Below are 19,950 nucleotides of genomic sequence, written 5' to 3' on the forward strand. Positions count from 1 at the left end.
TGCCGAAAGCAAATCGCAGACCTGCAATCACTGCTTTCTGTCCAAAAGGGATTCCAAGAGACCTTTGGGGAAAGTTTAGAACAGGAAGACGGCCCTGATTGGGAAGAATTGCAGGAGACAGCGCAGAGATATGTTCAGGGAACATGTGCGCAGGGAAAGCCCCAAAGAAGGAAAGCACCCCCACCCCCCACACAGCAGGTAGTTCAGGCTCCCATGAACCCTGTAACAACCCACCGCACAGCCACATCAGACGAGGCGGAATTCCTATATTCCACCCCCCTCACAGTGACCCAATTACGGGACGCGTGTGCGAAAATCACACTGTTCCTCCCCGCTTCAGACCCACACCATTTCTTTACCACCGTCAAACACCAGGCGACCTTGTACGGCCTGGATGAGAAAGAGCAGGTAAAGCTCATGGTCCTAAGCTTAGACCCATCGGTAGCAGCAGCCCTTCCCGACCCACAGAACGTAGGAGGGGGCACCCTTGCAGAAATGCATACCGCGATCCTAGATGCGATCGGGTATGACCCCGTGGGTGGCCTAAGTAAGTGCAGACAGAAGAAGTCTGAACACCCAACAGCGTTCGCAGGACGTTTGTGGATTCACTTTGAAGCCGTTTTCGGAAACGTAGACCGTGCCTATTTGTCCCCAGATAACATGGCCAAATGGACCCGCACCCTTATCTCCCATGCCACAGAAGCAGGACAGAATGCCTGTAGTAATTATGACCCCTCTGAGGAGGCTCATAATGAGAAGTGGGTGGTAAAAAGATTGTCCCGCGTTTGGGAACAGTCTGCTCACAGTAAACCTGCCGCTAAAACCCCCGAGGAAAAACAAGCCGCCGCAGACGTGCAGGCAGTAAGAACCACTCTTCAGAACCCCGCCTGGGTAAACGAGGGAAAAAGCAGCCCCCCAGCAAAACCGCAAGAATGCTACAATTGCGGATAATTGGGACATTTTGCCAAAGAATGCAATGCCCCTAAAAAGCCACAGAGAGCCCAACAGACAGGCACACTCAGTAAGAAAAAGGCAGAGCCCATACATAGCGTTAGCGCCCGGTCGGATCAGACAGACTTGACCGGAACGGACTGACGGTGTACAGGCTCCCCCAGTTGGGTCTGCGGATACCCTTTGGGATAGGGTCAGGACGACCCGTAGTCGCAGCAAAAATTAGGGGACAGCCTATCGAGTTTCTTTGGGGCACAGGAGGGTCCCGCACCACCTTAAATTCCTCCACCCTTGGTCAGGACACGTGGCCCACTACAGCCACTATCACCCTCAGCGGCTTCACAGGCCACTCACAGCAGGGACACATCACAGCCCCTGTATCCATCCAAATCGGAACCATTAACACAAAACACCCCGTAGTTTTAGTCGACCAGCCCCAAACAGCAGAACACATTTTGGGAATCGACTTTATGAATTCCCACCACCTATCTTTCGATCCAGTCAACCAGTGTGTCTGGAAGATGATGAAATCCGCTAGAGCCCCCGCAACGCTCAACATAGGGGACTATATGAACAGAATTAGCGCAGTAGGCGAGTTTTGGTTCAACCCCACCACACTCAGCATGGACAGGCAGGTTAGGGCAGTCCTGCAAAAGAACAGGGCAGCATTCGCGACCCACAAGCACGACTGTGGACGGATGACTGGCTCCGTACAAGTAACAGGACCGGACCCTAGACCCCAAAAGCAGTACGGATTCCCCCTAGAAGCAGAGGGAGAAATCCTAAAGGTTATCGAGAGCTTATTAGAGCAGGACGTCCTAAGATCGCTAGCCTCAACTAATAATGCCCCGATTTGGCCAGTAAGAAAGCCCGACGGATCATGGCGCTTGACCATTGATTATCGGGAACTCAATAAAGTCATCCCGCAGCAGCCCCCACCATAGCAACAAGTCCCGAGACAATGCTCAAACAGGGACTCCATGGCCGATATTTCACGGTTTTGGATGTCAGTAATGGATTCTGGTCCATTCCATTGGCAAAGGCGTGCCAGTATAAATTTGGTTTCACTTTCAGAGCGCAGCAGTACACGTGGACATGCCTGCCACAAGGCTTCCACAACTCCCCCTCCATTTTCCACCGACAGCTGGCAAATGGACTAGCGAAATTTTCTCGCCCCGAATGTCTGGTACAGTATGTAGACGATCTACTACTGCAAACGGACACAAAGGAAGAGCACATTAAGCTTCTGTCCGAACTCCTGGAATTATTGCATTCCATTAGATGTAAAGTCAACCCCAAAAGGGCCCAGATATTGGAAGAGAAAGTGGTATATTTGGGTACTATTATCACACACGGCAGACGCGAGATCGAGCACAAAAGAATTGACTCGCTAAATTGCCCCTTCCCCAAAACGTTTCAGCCCTCCGGTCGTTTTTAGGACTGGTTGGCTACTGCCAAAACCACATCGATGGTTTTGCCAGCAAGGCAGCGCCCCTCTCAGACCTCCTAAAGAAGGGAGCCCCCTGGGAGTGGCTTCTGCAGCAAACGTATGCTGTGGAATCATTAAAACAGGCGCTCATAGCCGCCCCCGCACTACAAGTTCCAGACCCGCTTTCCCCTTACGCCATAGAGGTAGCGACCACAGACCGCACCCTTTCAGCCGTGCTCCTACAGGAACGGCACGACGAGCTAAGACCCGTGGCTTATGCCTCCCGAATTTTAGATGCTGTGGAGCAGGGATTCTCAGCCTGTGAGAGGCACCTGCTCGCAGTTTTCTGGGCAGTCCAGTACTTTTAATACATTACCGGACTGAACCCCATCACCATCTTGACCGAACACACCCCCACCCAACTTTTACTAGACGGACGACTTAAGGACGGTACCGTCAGCCAAATCCGCGCTGCTAGGTGGACCCTTCTCTTACAAGGACGGGACATCACAGTCAAATGGACCAAGACTCACACATACTTAGCGGACAATTTACAGTACCCGGAACCCCCCATGAGTGTGAAATAATCTCGCCCCACCATAATGCAGGCCCCTTTATAGCTAAAACACGCCCCAGAAAACTAACCACTCCATCTCAGAGCCCCCTCACCCGGACACGTGTGACCCCATTAGGATCTATGTGGATGAATCTTCCACAGTCCTGGATGGGCAACGCATAACATGTTGTGGCATTTATGTGGGGGACGCGCCCTCGAGGAAATCGCATTAAAATTACCCGGACACTTAGGCGCGCAGGCAGCAGAGCTTGCGGCCATCGTCTACATTGTAGAGCACCCAGACTCCTTCCCCAGCCCAGCAGACATATATTCAGACAGCCTATACGTCTGCAACAGCCTCACTGAATTTCTGCCCCTCTGGGAAACGAGAGGATTTGTTTCCGCGGATGGGAAACCCCTCCTCTCAGCCCTATTACTCCGCCATATTTTGCAAAAAGCCAAGGACAGGACTTTTGGCATTATAAAAGTCCGCAGCCACCATCGTTCCTCCCCCACCTGGAAATGTAAAAGCCGACGCACTGGCTAAGGCAGGACCCATGCATGGGTACTTTTGGAAAACCCCCGAAAGCGCGCCAGTGAGTGCACCAGTGAGTGTAGTTCAGGTCACGCAGACTAGGATCGAGGATCTAGTAGAGGCCCAGAAGCAGGATAGCGCTCTCACTGAGATCGTGAAAGGGAAGTTTCCAGCCTCATACGAGAGGTACAGAAATACGATAACCACACATGACGGTGTGGTGTTAAAGGACACCCTTTATGTAGTTCCTGAGCAGGATAGGAACCAATTAATCTGTTTATTCCATGATGGTCATGGACACCAGGGAATCGATCCCATCGCAGCCCGCCTCAAACAGCTTTGTTGGTGGCCAAGTCTCAAGGAAGATGTATCCCATTACATTGAGAATTGCCTCATCTGCGCACAGAACAACCCAGATAGATATGCCAAAAAGGCACAACTCAGCCACACCCGACCCGTTAAAGGCCCCTGAACTAACCTCCAGATCGATTTTATAGGTCCATTGCCTCCTTGCAGGAATGGCTATAAATATGTTCTGGTGGTGATAGACACTTTTACAAAGTGGGTGGAAGCATTTCCAGCCCGCACCAACACCGCGAAAACCACAGCCAAAATCCTAACCCACCACATCTTTACAAGATGGGGACTCCCCCGCAGTATTGAATCGGACCAAGGTTCTCACTTTACGGGACGGGTCATGCAGAACGTCCTCACGATATTTGGCATAACCCAAAAATTTCACATTGCGTACCACCCACAGTCGAGTGGTATAGTAGAGCGCATGAATCGGACCCTAAAAACTACCCTCAGAAAAATGGTCCAGCAGAACAACACCACTTAGGATTCTGTCCTCCACTTTGCGCTGATGTTTTTGCGTAACACTGTTTCCACCTCTACAGGTTACACCCCACACACCCTCATGACCGGACACCCCATGAAAGGGACAGAATACTTGTTAGGTCTAGACCTGACCAGCCCTGAAGTTACGGCCCTCACCCACGAGAAAGCCGTTGAGCAATTAGTTGCTAATGTAAAAACGGCTCAGTTAGCAGCCGCTGTAAAACTGGGCACCAAAAAGAAACCGAGCAAGGCCTGTTTTGATAAGGCAGTGCATGCAACGGAGTATGATATAGGACAGCAAGTGATGTTGTCTGTATACAACCCCAGCACATTTCTGTCTCCAAAATACTCAGGTCCGTACTCCATTACGGATAAAGTAAGCCCATCAGTCTACAAAATAAAATACCCAAATGGTAAGACTGCCTGGTTTCATATTAATCAGTTAAAAGTTTATGGAGCACAGTCAAACCACGCCCACCACGTCATGCTTGACGCAGCAGACCACACCCCGCCCACAGCCAACGTCACCAGACCAACCCCCACCACGTCCAGCCCAGACACGGACTCGCCCCCGACTCCACCCCCAAAATCTACACTCCGCCCCGGAACGCCCACAGACTGCAGCAGCAGAGACAGCGACTGTGACTCTGACGATAGCCACAGCACGCCTCCCTACTATCCCCATACAACCGGACCCACACCCAGCGACTCCGATTTCGACTCCAGTGATCCCTTCATGATCACTTTTCTAAACAAACCACACCACCGAACCACACGGACGACCCGACTTTGTCCCCACACAACTCGACGAAACTCATTGGCACTGTGACAACTCCTGCAGACTCGTCCGAAACGACAAAAGCAATTCCAACTCACACCACGCAGCTCTCTCAACATTAATTCACTCCAGAGTTTGGCACCCGGGAGAAGGGGACGACCTCGAGTCGGACCCCCAATCCGCCAACCCCTTTGCGACCCTGTTCGCAACAAAGAACTGAGGTATCCACATGATGATTTAAAGGAGACACTTGGGAGAAGTGTTGTCCTTCCTGATGGAACCTGCAGGATTATCATAGATTATCATAGATTATCATAGATTATCATAGATTATCATAGAATTTACAGTGCAGAAGGTGGCCATTCAGCCCATCGAGTCTGCACCGGCTCTTGGAAAGAGCACCCTACCCAAGGTCAACACCTCCACCCTATCCCCATAACCCAGTAACCCCACCCAACACTAAGGGCAATTTTGGACACTAAGGGCAATTTATCATGGCCAATCCACCTAACCTGCACATCTTTGGACTGTGGGAGGAAACTGGAGCACCCGGAGGAAACCCACGCACACACGGGGAGAACGTGCAGACTCCGCACAGACAGTGACCCAAGCCGGAATCGAACCTGGGACCCTGGAGCTGTGAAGCAATTGTGCTATCCACAATGCTACCGTGCTGCCCTTGTTTTATGTTGTTCGTACATTTGTTTAAGTGTTGTTCGTCCGACAGGAGAATGTTTCTCACTGTCACACACCCATTCTCCTGAAACTTCTGAGCTCTTGTCCACAGATACCTGGTCAACAGACCAGATGCTTGTTCAGCGGAACTAGCTTATCTGCAGATATCTGGTCAGCAGACCACACGCTCGTTCAGAGGAACTAGCTTTTCGTCAGACGCCCGTTCTGATTTGAGGGTAGAATCACAGCAGCAACCTCACCATGATGACTACATTTTTGCCCGTTCTTGTCGGGTGCTCAGGCAGTGGAGAAACGGCGTGGGACCCGCCCTGCCTGGGGACCCCCCGTTGGTCAAACACGCTCGGGTAGGGGAGATACGGCATTGGTAGCCGTCCTACCCAGGGACTCCATCCAAATCTTACCCGTCACGGCCCATACGCACCTCATTTGACATTTTCATTTCAAAAAGTTTATTTTGTGTTGGTGACCTTTAGGTTGCTGCCATATGCTATTTACATCCTAGAACATTGGGATGGTGAATCAGCACTGGCCCCTCACTGGGAAGTGTGCCGTGTCCTAACATTTGTTTTGAAGAAAAGAAAATGAGGGAGTCACACATAGTGACCAATTATAAGGGTGTAATTGGCCCCCCAAAAAAGGACCGACACACTAACATACCGGATATTATACCAAGGTAGTTACAGATACTATGCTTGTTTTACAGAACTCCAGAAGCTCCAGGACCGGAGAAAACAGAGAACACAAAGAAAGAAAAAGAAAGAGGACAGCCATGAGGACTTCTTTCATCGTGCTCAAGAACTTTTTTACGAACATTTGGTTGCGCGGGAACGCGGACCCCATTACTCCAAACCTCCCTGCCGTTAATGTTTCACTGCTCCGCAGTACCCAAAGCCCAGTCACCAGCAACACTGCATCTTCCTGGTGTGACAGGTTCATAACCTGGTACTCCATGTCGTACGTAATTGAAGCACTGTTAGCGTTGGCGATACTCTGCTGTGCAGTGCAGACTATGCGCCTCCGCAAATGGAGAAGGAGAGTGTACCGCGCTCGAACCCCGGTATATCGGATCCGATCCCCTATATTCGGGTATGACCAGACCCCCGACCCCCGCGACCTATAATACAATAATAATAAAGAACATGCACTTGCGTTTTTCTGTAAATAAAAAAAATGTACAAAACCTCCATATACAAAAAAATGTATGACACTGAGCTTGACTGCCAAGCCAGGAAAGAGTATATTGAATGTTATGATTGTTGTTGTATGTTTTAGGAAGATAGGATAATGCAATGTTTGATGAGTATAGTGTATTTAGGTAAAATTAGAGGTTCCAAGTTTTTATTTTGTAGGTGCATGCCCCTGCCTGACATAGCGCCCTTAGAATTGTTTAGGTAAAAATTTTTGTGCATAGCTAGGGTCAGAGTAGTGGCCATGTAGGAGGTGTGTCCGCCGGGTCAGGGAACGGAAAGGACAAAATTTAGGTGATCCTTCATGCTTCGCGTTAGGATCACAAGTAGGGAATGTAGCCGCCTAAAATGGCTGATTCCTGATTAATTTGGCCAAAACCCGATGTAAAATGGCTAACCGAAAAGGCTGATGGGAAAAGCAGCCAACAGGGCACAAACGGACAGCTGCAGACAGAACAGCGTATTCGGCTCTGGGGAAGTCGGCCCAGATCGATACCTGCGACCATTAGCAGCGCATCAACACAGACATCTGCAGTTTAATCGGCTATCCCCGGGAAAAATTGCAACATATTAGCAATTGAATGCCGATCCAGACCTCTCGGCGCCAGCAGTGGCCGAGACAAAGAAAGGTGAACGACCACCCCACGATCAAGGAATCGCCCCATTATTGGAGCATATCAAACCCAGTGATTGGGAACAAGTCCAATCACTTGGGACCAGGGTCAAGGTCCGCCCTGAGAGGCGGGAGGCCCCTGGAACCTATAAAAGACAGGGGCCAAGTTCAGATCGACCCTTCTCACCCTTCTTCTCCTGCTCGCAACCTTCGCAAGAACCATCGACCAGCAACCGTAAGTTTGACTCCAGCGATCGCTACCCGATAGAGACTCCTAGCCATCGACCTGTATCAGCCTTTTGAATCGCGCTCCCCAGACCCAATTCGATAAGCCATTCATTTCCCTGACCTGGTGGGCCATTTCCAAAAGTTAAGTATTGGCCAGTAGTGGTAGGTAGTGATGTAGAAAGTAGGATTATTGTGTAAGTATTTATTGCTGTACATAATAAATAACCGTTGATTTAATCTCACTAAGCGGTGTGCTGTCTTATTAATCATAACTACAGCCTGAATCACGTGGCGGTATCAGAAAGATACCTGGCGACTCGTGAGCAATGGTGACATAATTAGAGCTAATAAAACTAAGGCTAATAAGAGCAACAGTGTCTCCAGCCCTCCCCCCACTAAAGTGGGGTGGCCAAAGTCCCCCCCTATACACCAATGTGGACACCAAGCCAGTACCGCCCCCTGCCTCGGCCCCCCCCCCCATTTTTTGTGGGAAAAAGCCTGCGCTCCCTGCCTGGGCCGACCCCGCCCCTTGTGGCGCAGCTCCTTCCACCTGCAGCCTCACCCCAATCCCCGAAGGCCCAGGACCACAGGCCCACACAACCCCAAGAAAACGCGGGGGACAACCCTCCCCAAAGCCCACATAAAGAAAAAACATTGCCCCCTCCCACTCCCCAGCATCCCCCATAGCATGCTACAAATCATTAATTTGAGTCCAACTTCTCATTTCTGATAAAGGTCCACGCCTCATCCGGCGTATCAAAATAGTGGTGACGGTCCTGATACGTGACCCACAGCCGCGCCAGCTGTAACAGCCCGAACTTCATCCCCTTTCCGTGGAGAACCGCCTTGGCCCGGTTGAACCCTGCCTGCTTCTTGGCCAGCTCTGCACACCAGTCCTGATAGATGCAGATTTCGGCATTCTCCCACCTACTGCTCTGCTCCTTTTTCGCCCATCGCAGGACACACTCCCTGTCGGTGAAGCGGTGGAACCTCACCACCACGACCCTCGGCGGCTCATTCGCCCTCGGCCTCCTCGCCAGGACCCTGTGCGCCCCATCCACCTCCAGGGGCCTCGGGAAGGCTCCCGTGCCCATCAGCGTACTCAGCATCGTAGCCACATATGCCCCAGCATCCGACCAGTCCACGCCCTCAGCGAGACCCAGAATCCGCAGATTCTTCCTCCTCGATCTATTCTCCAGGTCCTCGAACTTCTCCTGCCATTTTTTATGCAGCGCCTTGTGTGCTTCCATTTTGACAGCCAGGCCCAGGATCTCATCCTCATTATCAGAGGCCTTCTATTGCACCTCCTTTATCGCTGTCCTCTGCATCTTCTGGGTCTGTACCAGCCTTTCAGTCGACGCCTTCATAGGAGCCAACATCTCCGCCTTCAATTCCGCAAAGCAGCTTCTCAAAAACATCTGCTGCTCCCGAGACCACTGAGCCCACGCTGCCTGGTCCCCGCCCGCCGCCATCTTGCTTTTTCGCGCCCGTTCTCCTCTCTTCTCTAGTGCCACTTTTTTGACTGCTCCGATCCTGGTCCACTGCATGCAGTGCTGGGGGAACCTCACTGCTTCCTTCCCGCACCGGGAATCGTCGTCCAAGTGCCGCTGGAGCTCCTTAAAAGGGCCCAAAAGTCCATTCTCGGCGGGAGCAGCCGACCGTGCGACCTACCCAGGCATAGCCGCAACCGGAAGCCAAATTGTTGTCATTGTTTGAAATTTGACATTTTAGAGTTTGTCCTGATGAATGCAAGACAAAAAGCTTTGGCAACATGTCTCAACAGCAATAATGGAGTATTATTTAAAGTAGAAGGAACTTGTACATGAAGGATGCTTTTATCTTACTTCACTTTGAACAACAAGTTAAGCAAACCATTTCACACTGCTACTATGCTGTGACTATGCAAGTGATATTTTTCATTAACAGGATGCTGCCGTCCATCCCAAAAGATGTTCTGCCTACCACACAATCGAGCAATGTTGTGTATGAATTTTAGTGCCGCTGCAATACCACATGCACATCCCAGCAATTGGCTGGTCAAATCATACAGTACATTTGTTTGGTTGTTCATAATAGACAGAGTACAGACTCTAACCAGCCCATGCTTGCAAAACCCCAAACAAAACTTCTGCAGTTAGATGAAATTCTGTGATTGGGCAGAACCTGCTGAGCAGCCAATTTAAGATAATCAGGTGAGCTCATAATGTGGCTCATGCTTGCTAGAGGTAACACAACCATTTATGGGGATTGGTTCTCTGTAAACAAAAGGAATATACTCGAGTCTTACACCTTTCTTGAATTATCCTGGAGCTTGGGAAGCTTAATTTCCCTGTTGATTTCCCCATGGCAATGCCTATGCCATCTGAGTCATCACTCCATCCTCTTCTCCTCTAGTATAAATTGCTGTAGTTGTTTGAAATTTGGCATTCTTGCATTTATCGTGATGAGGATGAAAAGCTTCTGCAGCATGTCTGCCTTTTCAGTAATATTCAAGTTCTATGTTCCTAAGCAACTGTTAATGTCCTACTATATACAAAATCATTTATCTCCTATTTACTTCCTTTAACCATGCACATACTGAAATCCGTTTTCATCATATTAATTATTTAACTTGCTCATAAGGTGATTTGTTTATTGATTTCTGTTTAAAAAGGAGAAAAATTTAGGGAGGTGTACATTTGATTCAAAGTACTCCCTTCATTTTTGTAAAAAAAATTAATTAAATACTGGCTGTACCAATATTTTGAGGTGTTTTTTTAAGAAAAGGAAGTTCCACGTCCATAGTTTTCTTAGTTTTTTGCTTTGTTGTAATTTTGAACTTTCATGCTAGATTGAAATTTAAGGGCCTCGTGGGTAAGAAAGTTGTCAGTTTTGCAAAAGCAGTGACAAATTCTGGTGAGGTCATTGTTAGAGTTGGTACACTGGAATATTTGAGTACTAAGTAAGTCCTAAGACCTTTTCTTACAGAAATGTGCACGTTTTTTTCTTTATGGAGAAGAAAAACATTGTAGAAATTGGTCTTCCGATATATTTGTAAAAATAACAATTATTCTTTAATGATAGAGTGACAATGGAAACAAAGCTTTGCCGGCAAACAACAATGTTGAGGAGACAATTTCAAGAAGAGAAGATGCTGAAAAGGCCACGTTGTTGTTCAGGCCAATGGTCTCTGATCCCATTTATATACATCGAAAATCCCCACAGCCACGCTCCAGGAAAATAAGCACAGCGGAAGTAAGTTTTTATTTAAATAACATTGTATTTCTCTTGATCTTTTGGAAGTTTGTAAGGATACTTATTTCCCTTAATTGCAAGAGGTAAGTACAAAATATTAAAAGAGGAGATATTTACATTACCAGAAAAGCGTTATTTACTTACAGCAACAGTAACAATGAAGACTAGTATAAGTGCAATATTGCAGATGAATGCAATGTTAAATGAAGACCAGCATTATTATTTAAAATAATGCATTGCAGTAATACTCCTTTTATTTTGCCGGAAAATTATTGCCGTTTGTACTGCATACTTTAAAGCCACCTATCTTACAAAATGCAGTAATTAGTTGAACTCCCTTTTTCAAATGTGAGGAACTGGAGCACAGTATTTGGTTCCATGAAATTTAGCCAGTGCCATTTCAGTGCCACCAAACTTATGTCCAACATAGAGATAGGTTAAGCTTTGATTCTTATTGAGGCAAACTGATTTGGCAAATACAATTCAACATTAAGCAAGTCTATGCAAATAATATAAACAAATTTGATGCACTAAAATATAACTGAAAATGCAGGAAATACTCGGGTCAGAAAACATCTGTGGAGAGAAAAGCAGAATTGATGTATCATGCCAATCAGAATTAGGAAAAGTTAGAAATATAATGGGCTGGATTCTCTGTTTTGAATGAAATGAAATGAAAATCGCTTATTGTCACAAATAGGCTTCAAATGAAGTTACTGTGAAAAGCCCCTAGTCGCCACATTCCGGCACCTGTTCGGGGAGGCTGATACGGGACTTTTGGGGACTTAAGTCCCCACGCCATCGGAAAAACTGCGGTCTTTTAAGCCAAAGAAGCTGGCATCAAAAGGCCACAGATTTCCCTGTTTTGCTGAGAGCTAGCAGGCAGCCGTCGTAGAGCTCGCAACTCTGGCTGCCGATCCTGACGTTTCTCTTCATGGGGCACAAAAATAAAGGGTCTCCCATTTAAGATCGCGATTAGGAGGAATTTCTTCTCTCAGAGGATCATTAGTATTTATAATTCTTTTCTCCAGAGAACATTGGATGCTGGGTCATTGAATATATTCAAGACTGACTTAGACAGATTTTTGATCTACAAGGGAGTCTAGAATTATAGGAGGCAGACAGGAAAGTGGAGTTAAAGTCAGAATCAGATCAGCTATACCTTATCAAATGATGGAGCAGACTCAATGTGCCAATTGGCCTACTGGTCCTATTTCTTATCTTATAACAACAAGGAGAGAAACAAAAGATGTGTCTCGAGAATGGCTGAATGATAAACAGCTGCCATCACAAAGCAAAAACAATAGCCAAACGAGAATAGCTGCAAAGAAAAAGGAAACAAACTGGGAAGGTAGAGATTTTGGATTTAAATTGTTGATCTCAGTGTTGCATCAAAAAGGCTATAGATTGCCAAATTGAAAGCTAGAGTGCTGTTCTTCGAGCTTGCATTTGAGTTTTATTGGAACGTCACAGATGGCAGAGGGCCGAGAACAGCATGAGAGCAAGGTGGAGAATTAAAATGACAGGCGACTGGATGCTCAGGGCAACTTGTGACTGAACAAAGTTGTGTGCAGTGGTCAACCAATATACGTTTGGTCTTCCCGATGTCAAGTGTGCTGTGGATGCCCTCCATTGTGTTATGTGGCAATAACTGCAAACTGCAAATTAAATGGGATTGATTCAGCACCGGTTTAAGAATTCTAAACTGGGCATCTGTTAGATGCTGTGAACCATCAACAGCAGCAAAATTATAACCTGTTACTTTGTGGCTTGTCATATCCCTCACTCTACCATTAACATCAAGCCAAGGGATCAACCCTGGTTCAATGAGGAATGTACGAGGGCATGCCAGGAGCAGCACTAGACATCCCTATTAGGAATGGGCAACAAATGCTGACCCAGCCAGCGACACTCACATCCTATGAAAGAGTTTTTAAAAAAATAAGTAATTCTAAACTGAAGCTTTTTGTAACAGGATCTACATGATTAATCTATTATATGAAAATAAACCAATTTACTCTCAGAAATATCATAACTAATTCAATTGGCCGGGACCATTTAATGTAACACTCCCATTTGTCTTCATTTTCACTGTTACTGTAATTAGTGTTCTAGAAATTAATCATTTTCTCCTTTATGATATTGTAGAATTTTGATTGTGCAGAGTCATTTTTGCTGAACCATATCTCTTACTCTGCTGTAAGATACCTCTTTTGCATGAGGAGTGGGAAAATTAGAATGCAGCTTGCTCAGACTGATCTGTTAAATTATTGAGAGATTTGAAGCAAATTTCTTCTAGTCTTTTCAATTCCAGATTGGTGAAAGTTGTGACTACTATAAATTCAACAATTTTATAGATGAGGAATAGGTGGCTGATGAATGTTTCCATTAGACTTTGTTACAGACAGGGGAGCAATGGTAAGATGGTTCCCCCTTTTGGCCACCCCTCAACTGAGAGCAAATAGATGTGTTGTAAGGATGTGTTAAGGATCAGTTTAAATTTTTGGTTGACTGATAAAATGGAAATTGGACCTTTTCCGGTGACAAATTTGCAGTAGCTTATTACTTGCAGCTGCAGGTTCCTGGCATTGTTTCATTTGAGATGCAGTCAAGCCCCTGCAGTGGGTGGCACAGTGGTTATCACTGTTGCTTCACAGCTCCAGGGTCGATTCCTGGCTTGGGTCACTGTCTGTGCGGAGTTTACACGTTCTCCCCGTGTCTGCGTGGGTTTCCTCCGGGTGCTCCAGTTTCCTCCCACAGTCCAAAGATGTGCAGGTTAGGTGGATTGACCATGGTAAATTGCCCTTAGTGTCCAAAAGGTTAAGTGCGGTTACTGGGTTAAGGGGATAGGGTGGAGGTGTTGACTTAAGTAGGGAACTCTTGGGGCGGCACATGGCGGAGTGGTTAGCACTGGGACTGCAGTGCTGTGGACCCGGGTTTGAATCCAGGCCCTGGGTCACTGTCCATGTGGAGTTTGCATATTCTCCCCGTGTCTGCATGGGCTTCACCCCCACAACCCAAATATGTGCAGGTTAGGTGGATTGGCCATGCTAAATTGCCCCTTAATTGGAAAAAAGAATAATAATTGGGTACTCTAAATTTATTTTTTTTAAAGTAGGGAGCTCTTTTCAAGGGCCAATGCAGACTTGATGGGCCGAATAGCCTCCTTCTGCACTGAACATTCTATGATTCTGTAACTGTAAATTCTATGAAGATCTGGCTTTGTTCCTCAATCGATAGGCAAATGGCTAGTCTCTGGATCTCGTCCCTCTAAATATCCTCATCTCCCAGATTGACGCTCAAAATGTGTGTTTTAAATGTTTCATATCATAATCGTATTGTTGAAAGTGCTTCAGAGAATCGAAGCTTTGCTCCGCATCCGCATCTGAATTGCTGATGGCACCCACATTATCCAATTTCAGATTTCACTTTCCTGCGGATACTGTTTGATCGATCTTTTGCGCGTCATTTCTCTTTCCTCTTTTCCCTTTCCACTTGGGGGTCTCTTTACCTTTCTCTTTCTTCTCTCTGCTCGCTTTCTTTTTGCATTTTCTTTCCCTTTCTCTATCACTTTATGCTCTTTTTCTTTCCGTACTTTTCTTTCCCTTCATCATGAAACTTTTTTTTTAATTCCAATTAAGGAGCAACTTGGCATAGCCAACACATCTTTGTGTTGTGGGGGTGAGTCCCATGCAGAAACAGGGAGAAAGTGCAAACCCGGGTCCTTGGCGATGTGCGGCAGCAATGTTAACCGCTGCGCCACCATGCCACCCTTTGTTTTATAAAGCTCTTAATTCCATTATTGTGGTGTCTCTGGTAGAATTATGGCTAACGTTACTTTGTCCGTTTCTGGTTCTAGAATTGCTTCCTCTTTCTGAATCAGTCTCCAAATGATTAGCTAAAATTTTAATGAACATTGGGCTTCCTTGTTTTACTCTTACATTTATTCCTACCTTCTCAAATACAGCTCTTAGTTCCTCAGCAGTTAATGCATTTAATGCAGCCCAAGTTATCTAACTCTGGTCTACAAAGGCTTTGGCTTCAATTCTGTACCTTAAGTAATTAACATGGTGAAACTAGTAGAAAACATACTGATTTTTTTTTTAACACTTCCAGTGATCAATTTCCCCTCCTGCCACCAAATTGCTTGTTGTCTAATGTATAAAATTCAACACATTATCTCCAACCTGTTACCTGAAAACTGGTGGAATGGTTCCCTCTTTTTCCACCTCCTGACTGACGGCAGATTGATTGTTTTACTGAAGTGCTGCGACTCTCAAACATTGACCGATTTTGTCAAGTTTTTAAAAAAGCGAATGTTTATTTCTCAACTGCAAACTAATTCACGACAGCTCGCACACAGATACGCAGAGACATACAAAAATGTGATTACAAAAGAGGTTGCAGTTACATTTTTAAAATGTCCAAAGATTCATTTTTATAGTTGAGTCATTCGAGGTGGAAGCTTGAAACAATGCAAACTTGATTATTCCCATTTTGTTCACTGAAGAAATGGAGGCTTGAAGTTTCTGGTGACAAATGCTATTGTAGCAGCAGGTTTCTGTTTTTTCTCCAAGTTAAGGGATAGTAAAACCCCTAACGCAAAGTTCGTCTTGGTTCGTGTAATTGGTAGGTAAAAGGCTAAACCCACTCGTCTGCCTTTTAGTGGATTCTAGGCATTTCCTTCCTTTGCAGTGCTGGATCTCTTCTCTCTCCTTGCATCCCAAATGACTGACTGACCTCAATATGTGTTAATAAAGTCTTTAGAAAATCAATGATGAGTTAGTGAGTGGGCCGCATGAGTGACCCCCGTTCTCCTCTGGACTGCAAGGTTGAAATCGGGTTTGTTCACTAACCATGACACCATGAATAAGATTAAATACATTTAACACATGCCAAATATTTTATACTGGGTGAGGGAGTGCACGGCTCTCACAGTCAATGCTGTGTGCAATCAGCATGCACCTCGCTTTACTTGACCTTTCTTTACGTGCACTCCACTTCACTCATATTGGAAGGGAAAAAGGTATGTAGACAGAAATCAGCAGAATGTGGCAACCCTGCATGTTGGCAAGGGTCAACAACATGTCTTGTGTACCGCACTCAGAACCCAGATAGTCCACATGTGGCCTCCAGGCCACAGGTTGCCCACCACTGACTTGGTTTCTGTCAGGTAACCATGGTATCTGTTTTTCCAATGTCCCTGGCAACTTAAATGTTGACAAACAAAAGGGTTTGAGTTTCAGTCATTTGCATTTCCTTGTGAATGAATGGGTTTCTCCTCACTGCCATTCTGAAATTCTATCCTACAACCAAGAAGTCTGCATGACTACTGTGCTTCGGTTTCTGTGGGTATTTGGACAACAGTAGCTATTAAACCTACATGAATGATCTAATGCACTTTAATGTTTTGTCATTGTTATGCCCCAAAAGGTATTTTACATTTTAATAGCCTTTCCAGGCAAGCAGGCTACTTACAGTCTTGTGCAGTTTCATGTATATTGGCAGGCAAGATGAGAGGTCATCTGACCTCTCTTACCATGCTTTAAACCAGATTATCCATTTTCCATAAAGCCACTGGTTAACACTACATGGATGTGACAACTTGCTATTCTATAGCTCATTCTCATTATCCATTATTTACTTAAAATGCTATTTAGGTATCCGCTTTGTTCTGATGTACATAATTGATTTAAAACATTCTGTCAGACAAATATTTATATATTGCAGAGAATGATAAACAATTTTGTACTTGGGCAAGAGATTTGCTCTTCATTGACTCTTCTAAAGAACTACCAGTTTGAATCTAGCTATTTAGATTTATTATCACGTATACCGAGGTACAACGATCGTTCTATACATGAAAAACATGGGACTTATGATAAATATTTTTAAAATCCGTTCTTGAGATGTGGCCGTTGCTGGCTGGGTCCAGCATTTGTTACCCATCCCTAATTGTCCTTGAACTGAGTGGCTTGCTTGGCCATTTCAGTGTGGGGCAGTTAAGAGACAACCTCATTGCTGTGTGGGTCTGGAGTCCAGACCGGGTTAGAACAGCAGATTTCCTTCCCTGACGCACATTAATGAACCAGGTGTGTTTTTACGACAATCGGCTATGGTTTCATTAAACTTTTAATTCCAGATTTTCATTGCATTCAAATTTCACCATCTGCCATGGTGGGATTCGAACCTGGGACCTTAAGAGCATTACCCGTCCAGCGACAATACCACTACGCCCCATCTCCCATGTACAATACACAATGTAAATATATAGACATAGACATCGGGTAAAGCATACGGAGTGTAGTGCTACACAGTAGAGAAGATCAGTTCAGTCCATAAAAGGGTCATTCAGGAGTCTGGTAAGAGTGGGGAAAGAAACTGTTTTTGAATCTGTTAGTTTGTGTTCTCAGACGTTTCCATCTTCTGCCTGATGGAAGAGGTTGGAAGAGAGAATAGCCTGGGTGGGAGGGGTCTTTGATTATGCTGCCCACTTTCTCAAGGCAGTGGGAGGTGTAGTCAGAGTCAATGGATGAGAGGCGGGTTCGCGTGATGGACTGGGGTTTGTTTACTCTTTGTAGTTTCTTACGGTCTTGGGCCGGAGCAGTTGCCATACCAAGATGTGATGCAGACAGATAGGGTGCTTTCGATGGTGCATCCATAAAAATTGCTCAGAGTCGATGTGGACACGCCAAATTTCCTTAGTTTCCTGAGGAAGTATAATTGCCTTTGTGCTTTCTTGGTCATCGTGGGTGGACCACGACAGATTGTTGGTGATGTGCACACCTAGGAATTTGAAGCTGCCAACCATTTTCACCTCGGCACCTTGATGCAGACAGGGGTGTGCACGACACTTTGCTTCCTGAAGACAATGACCAGCTCCTTCGCTTTGCTGACATTGAGGGAGAGATTTTTGTTGTTGCACCATGCCACTAGGTTCTCTATCTCCCTTCTGTAAGGGCTTTTCACAGTAACTTCATTGCATTGCTAATGTAAGCCGACTTGTGACACTAATAAAGATTATTATTATACTCTGACTTATTGTTGTTTGAGATCCGACCCACTACAGTGTAAATTCAGCAAACTTGTAGGTTTAAGAAAGGTTACTTAAGCAATTATCACTAGTTAAGGTAATGTTTGCACCTGCATTGATTAATTTCTGTATTGAATATTCCTATTAAATCTAATGAGATAAAGTCTATTTTAATTGTATAACCTCTTTATTGCCAGTTTGGAGTACACTGCTTTCTCCTGTTAAATGAGTTAATGTTGTAACAACTTAACACCCGAGATGTTCAAGGAAACATTTCGAGAGCTGATATCCTTTTTGGTCAGCCAGATGTTCAAACGCCTGGGAGCCCGTTGTCCAATTTGAGAGACTGTAAATTGAACTATGAGAGTTAGGGTATAATAATGGCATCTGTTTGCCTGACATGGAGTGCAAAGGAGATGCAGTTTGAAAAGAACCCAAGGCTAAGGGACCCCCCCACCACCACCACCACCACACACACAAACCACCAGCAACACACCCATCTTCCCCAACAAATATACAAAGGGAGGTGATGCAACTTAACAGCCAAGTGCACTAATCAGGGTATTCATGTACAGGTTATCCAAATTGACCCACTGCTTCGGCTTTTTAGCAATGATTCAAGCTGACTCTTTCACTATGTTCTGGAGTATATGGCTCTCTCTGGTTCCAGTGTAGCACTGCTGCATATACTAAAAGGTATTGACTTGGAGTAGGCATGTCATTTAATATGACCTAAAAGACGTTTTGCCTCTTTTTCCATCCCTTTTCTACCTGACAGGTTGGTCACTGGTTGATTATCTGGAAACTGGCAAGCATGGTTTTAAGTCTTAATAGTTAGACAGAGAAGACCAGAAGTTCCCCCATCCCCAAGACTTGGTGAACGGTATAATTCATTATAGGATGAGACAGTCCTTGCTGTGGTCATGCTTATCACACCATACCCATCAAATAGTAGCTCCTCCAATTGGAAGTATGGAACCTCAAAGCAATAGTTTGTCTTTACAGCGTAAGTAGGTTAGGCATTGAACTCTCAATATATGGTCACTTGTTTAAACTCGGTCCAAGTAATGCCTTTCAACAGTTTGTGTCCTATTTTTTTCAAGTTACTACATCAACTATCTACCCAAGAGCATTTTAAGTAGAAAATGATGAGTTGTTTATGCACTTATAATGCAATGGATAACCATAATTTTATGACAAAGAATGAAACTCACATGCTTCAACCAGGAATTAATTGACATTAAGGGGATTAAAATGCTGTAGGTTTGTGCACTGTAGTTGTGGGTGTTTTTAATCTTAGTGAACCTATCATCATAAATTATACAATTGGTAATGCTGTTCTTTAAGCTGTACTTCATACTGTGAAATTGTATTAAAAGAGTTGTCAGACGAAAGTGATTACCTTCATTCATAGAATTGTCATACTGCACTAAGGTTTAGTTTGCATATCATTTAATATTTGAAACATCTGTGACTGAATGCACGTTTGTGTATTTTTAAAAACTTTTTTGGGGTCATACGTAGCTGTTTTATGTGTGGGAACAAAACTGTGTTGCAGGTATATACTCAACTCATGAATGCGCTGCTATATTTTTTAAATGCGCCAGCTTAGAAATTCAGCTCCGTCGTACCCAAATTTTTCCTGCTATCGGTGCTACTTTGTCCAAAATGGCACCCTTTCTATGTGCACCCAATTCTGCTATGGGCCACACCGGATGCCATTTTGATGCACGTCAAGAAAAGGTGTCCTTTCCTTCATCTGAAGCACGCATTAAGCCATCAATATGTGCTAATAAAGGGCCCAATGCCTTCTGCTTCTTGCAATGAAGAATGCAGGAGGGCACTCCAGCAACAACATCAGATATACCTA

The 19,950-nt window shown here is 45.4% G+C and overlaps 1 protein-coding gene across 1 annotated transcript in view; it reads left to right on the plus strand.

Annotated features, from left to right (window-relative positions):
• LOC140429425 (inositol hexakisphosphate and diphosphoinositol-pentakisphosphate kinase 2-like) overlaps nt 1–19,950 on the plus strand; it is a 295,210-nt gene that overhangs the window by 209,134 nt on the left and 66,126 nt on the right. The window contains 1 exon segment of the mRNA XM_072516386.1: nt 10,877–11,047. Within this exon segment, the coding sequence (XP_072372487.1) occupies nt 10,877–11,047 (171 nt within the window).

This window comes from Scyliorhinus torazame, chromosome 9 (assembly GCF_047496885.1).
Source record: "Scyliorhinus torazame isolate Kashiwa2021f chromosome 9, sScyTor2.1, whole genome shotgun sequence".
Taxonomy (NCBI): domain Eukaryota; kingdom Metazoa; phylum Chordata; class Chondrichthyes; order Carcharhiniformes; family Scyliorhinidae; genus Scyliorhinus; species Scyliorhinus torazame.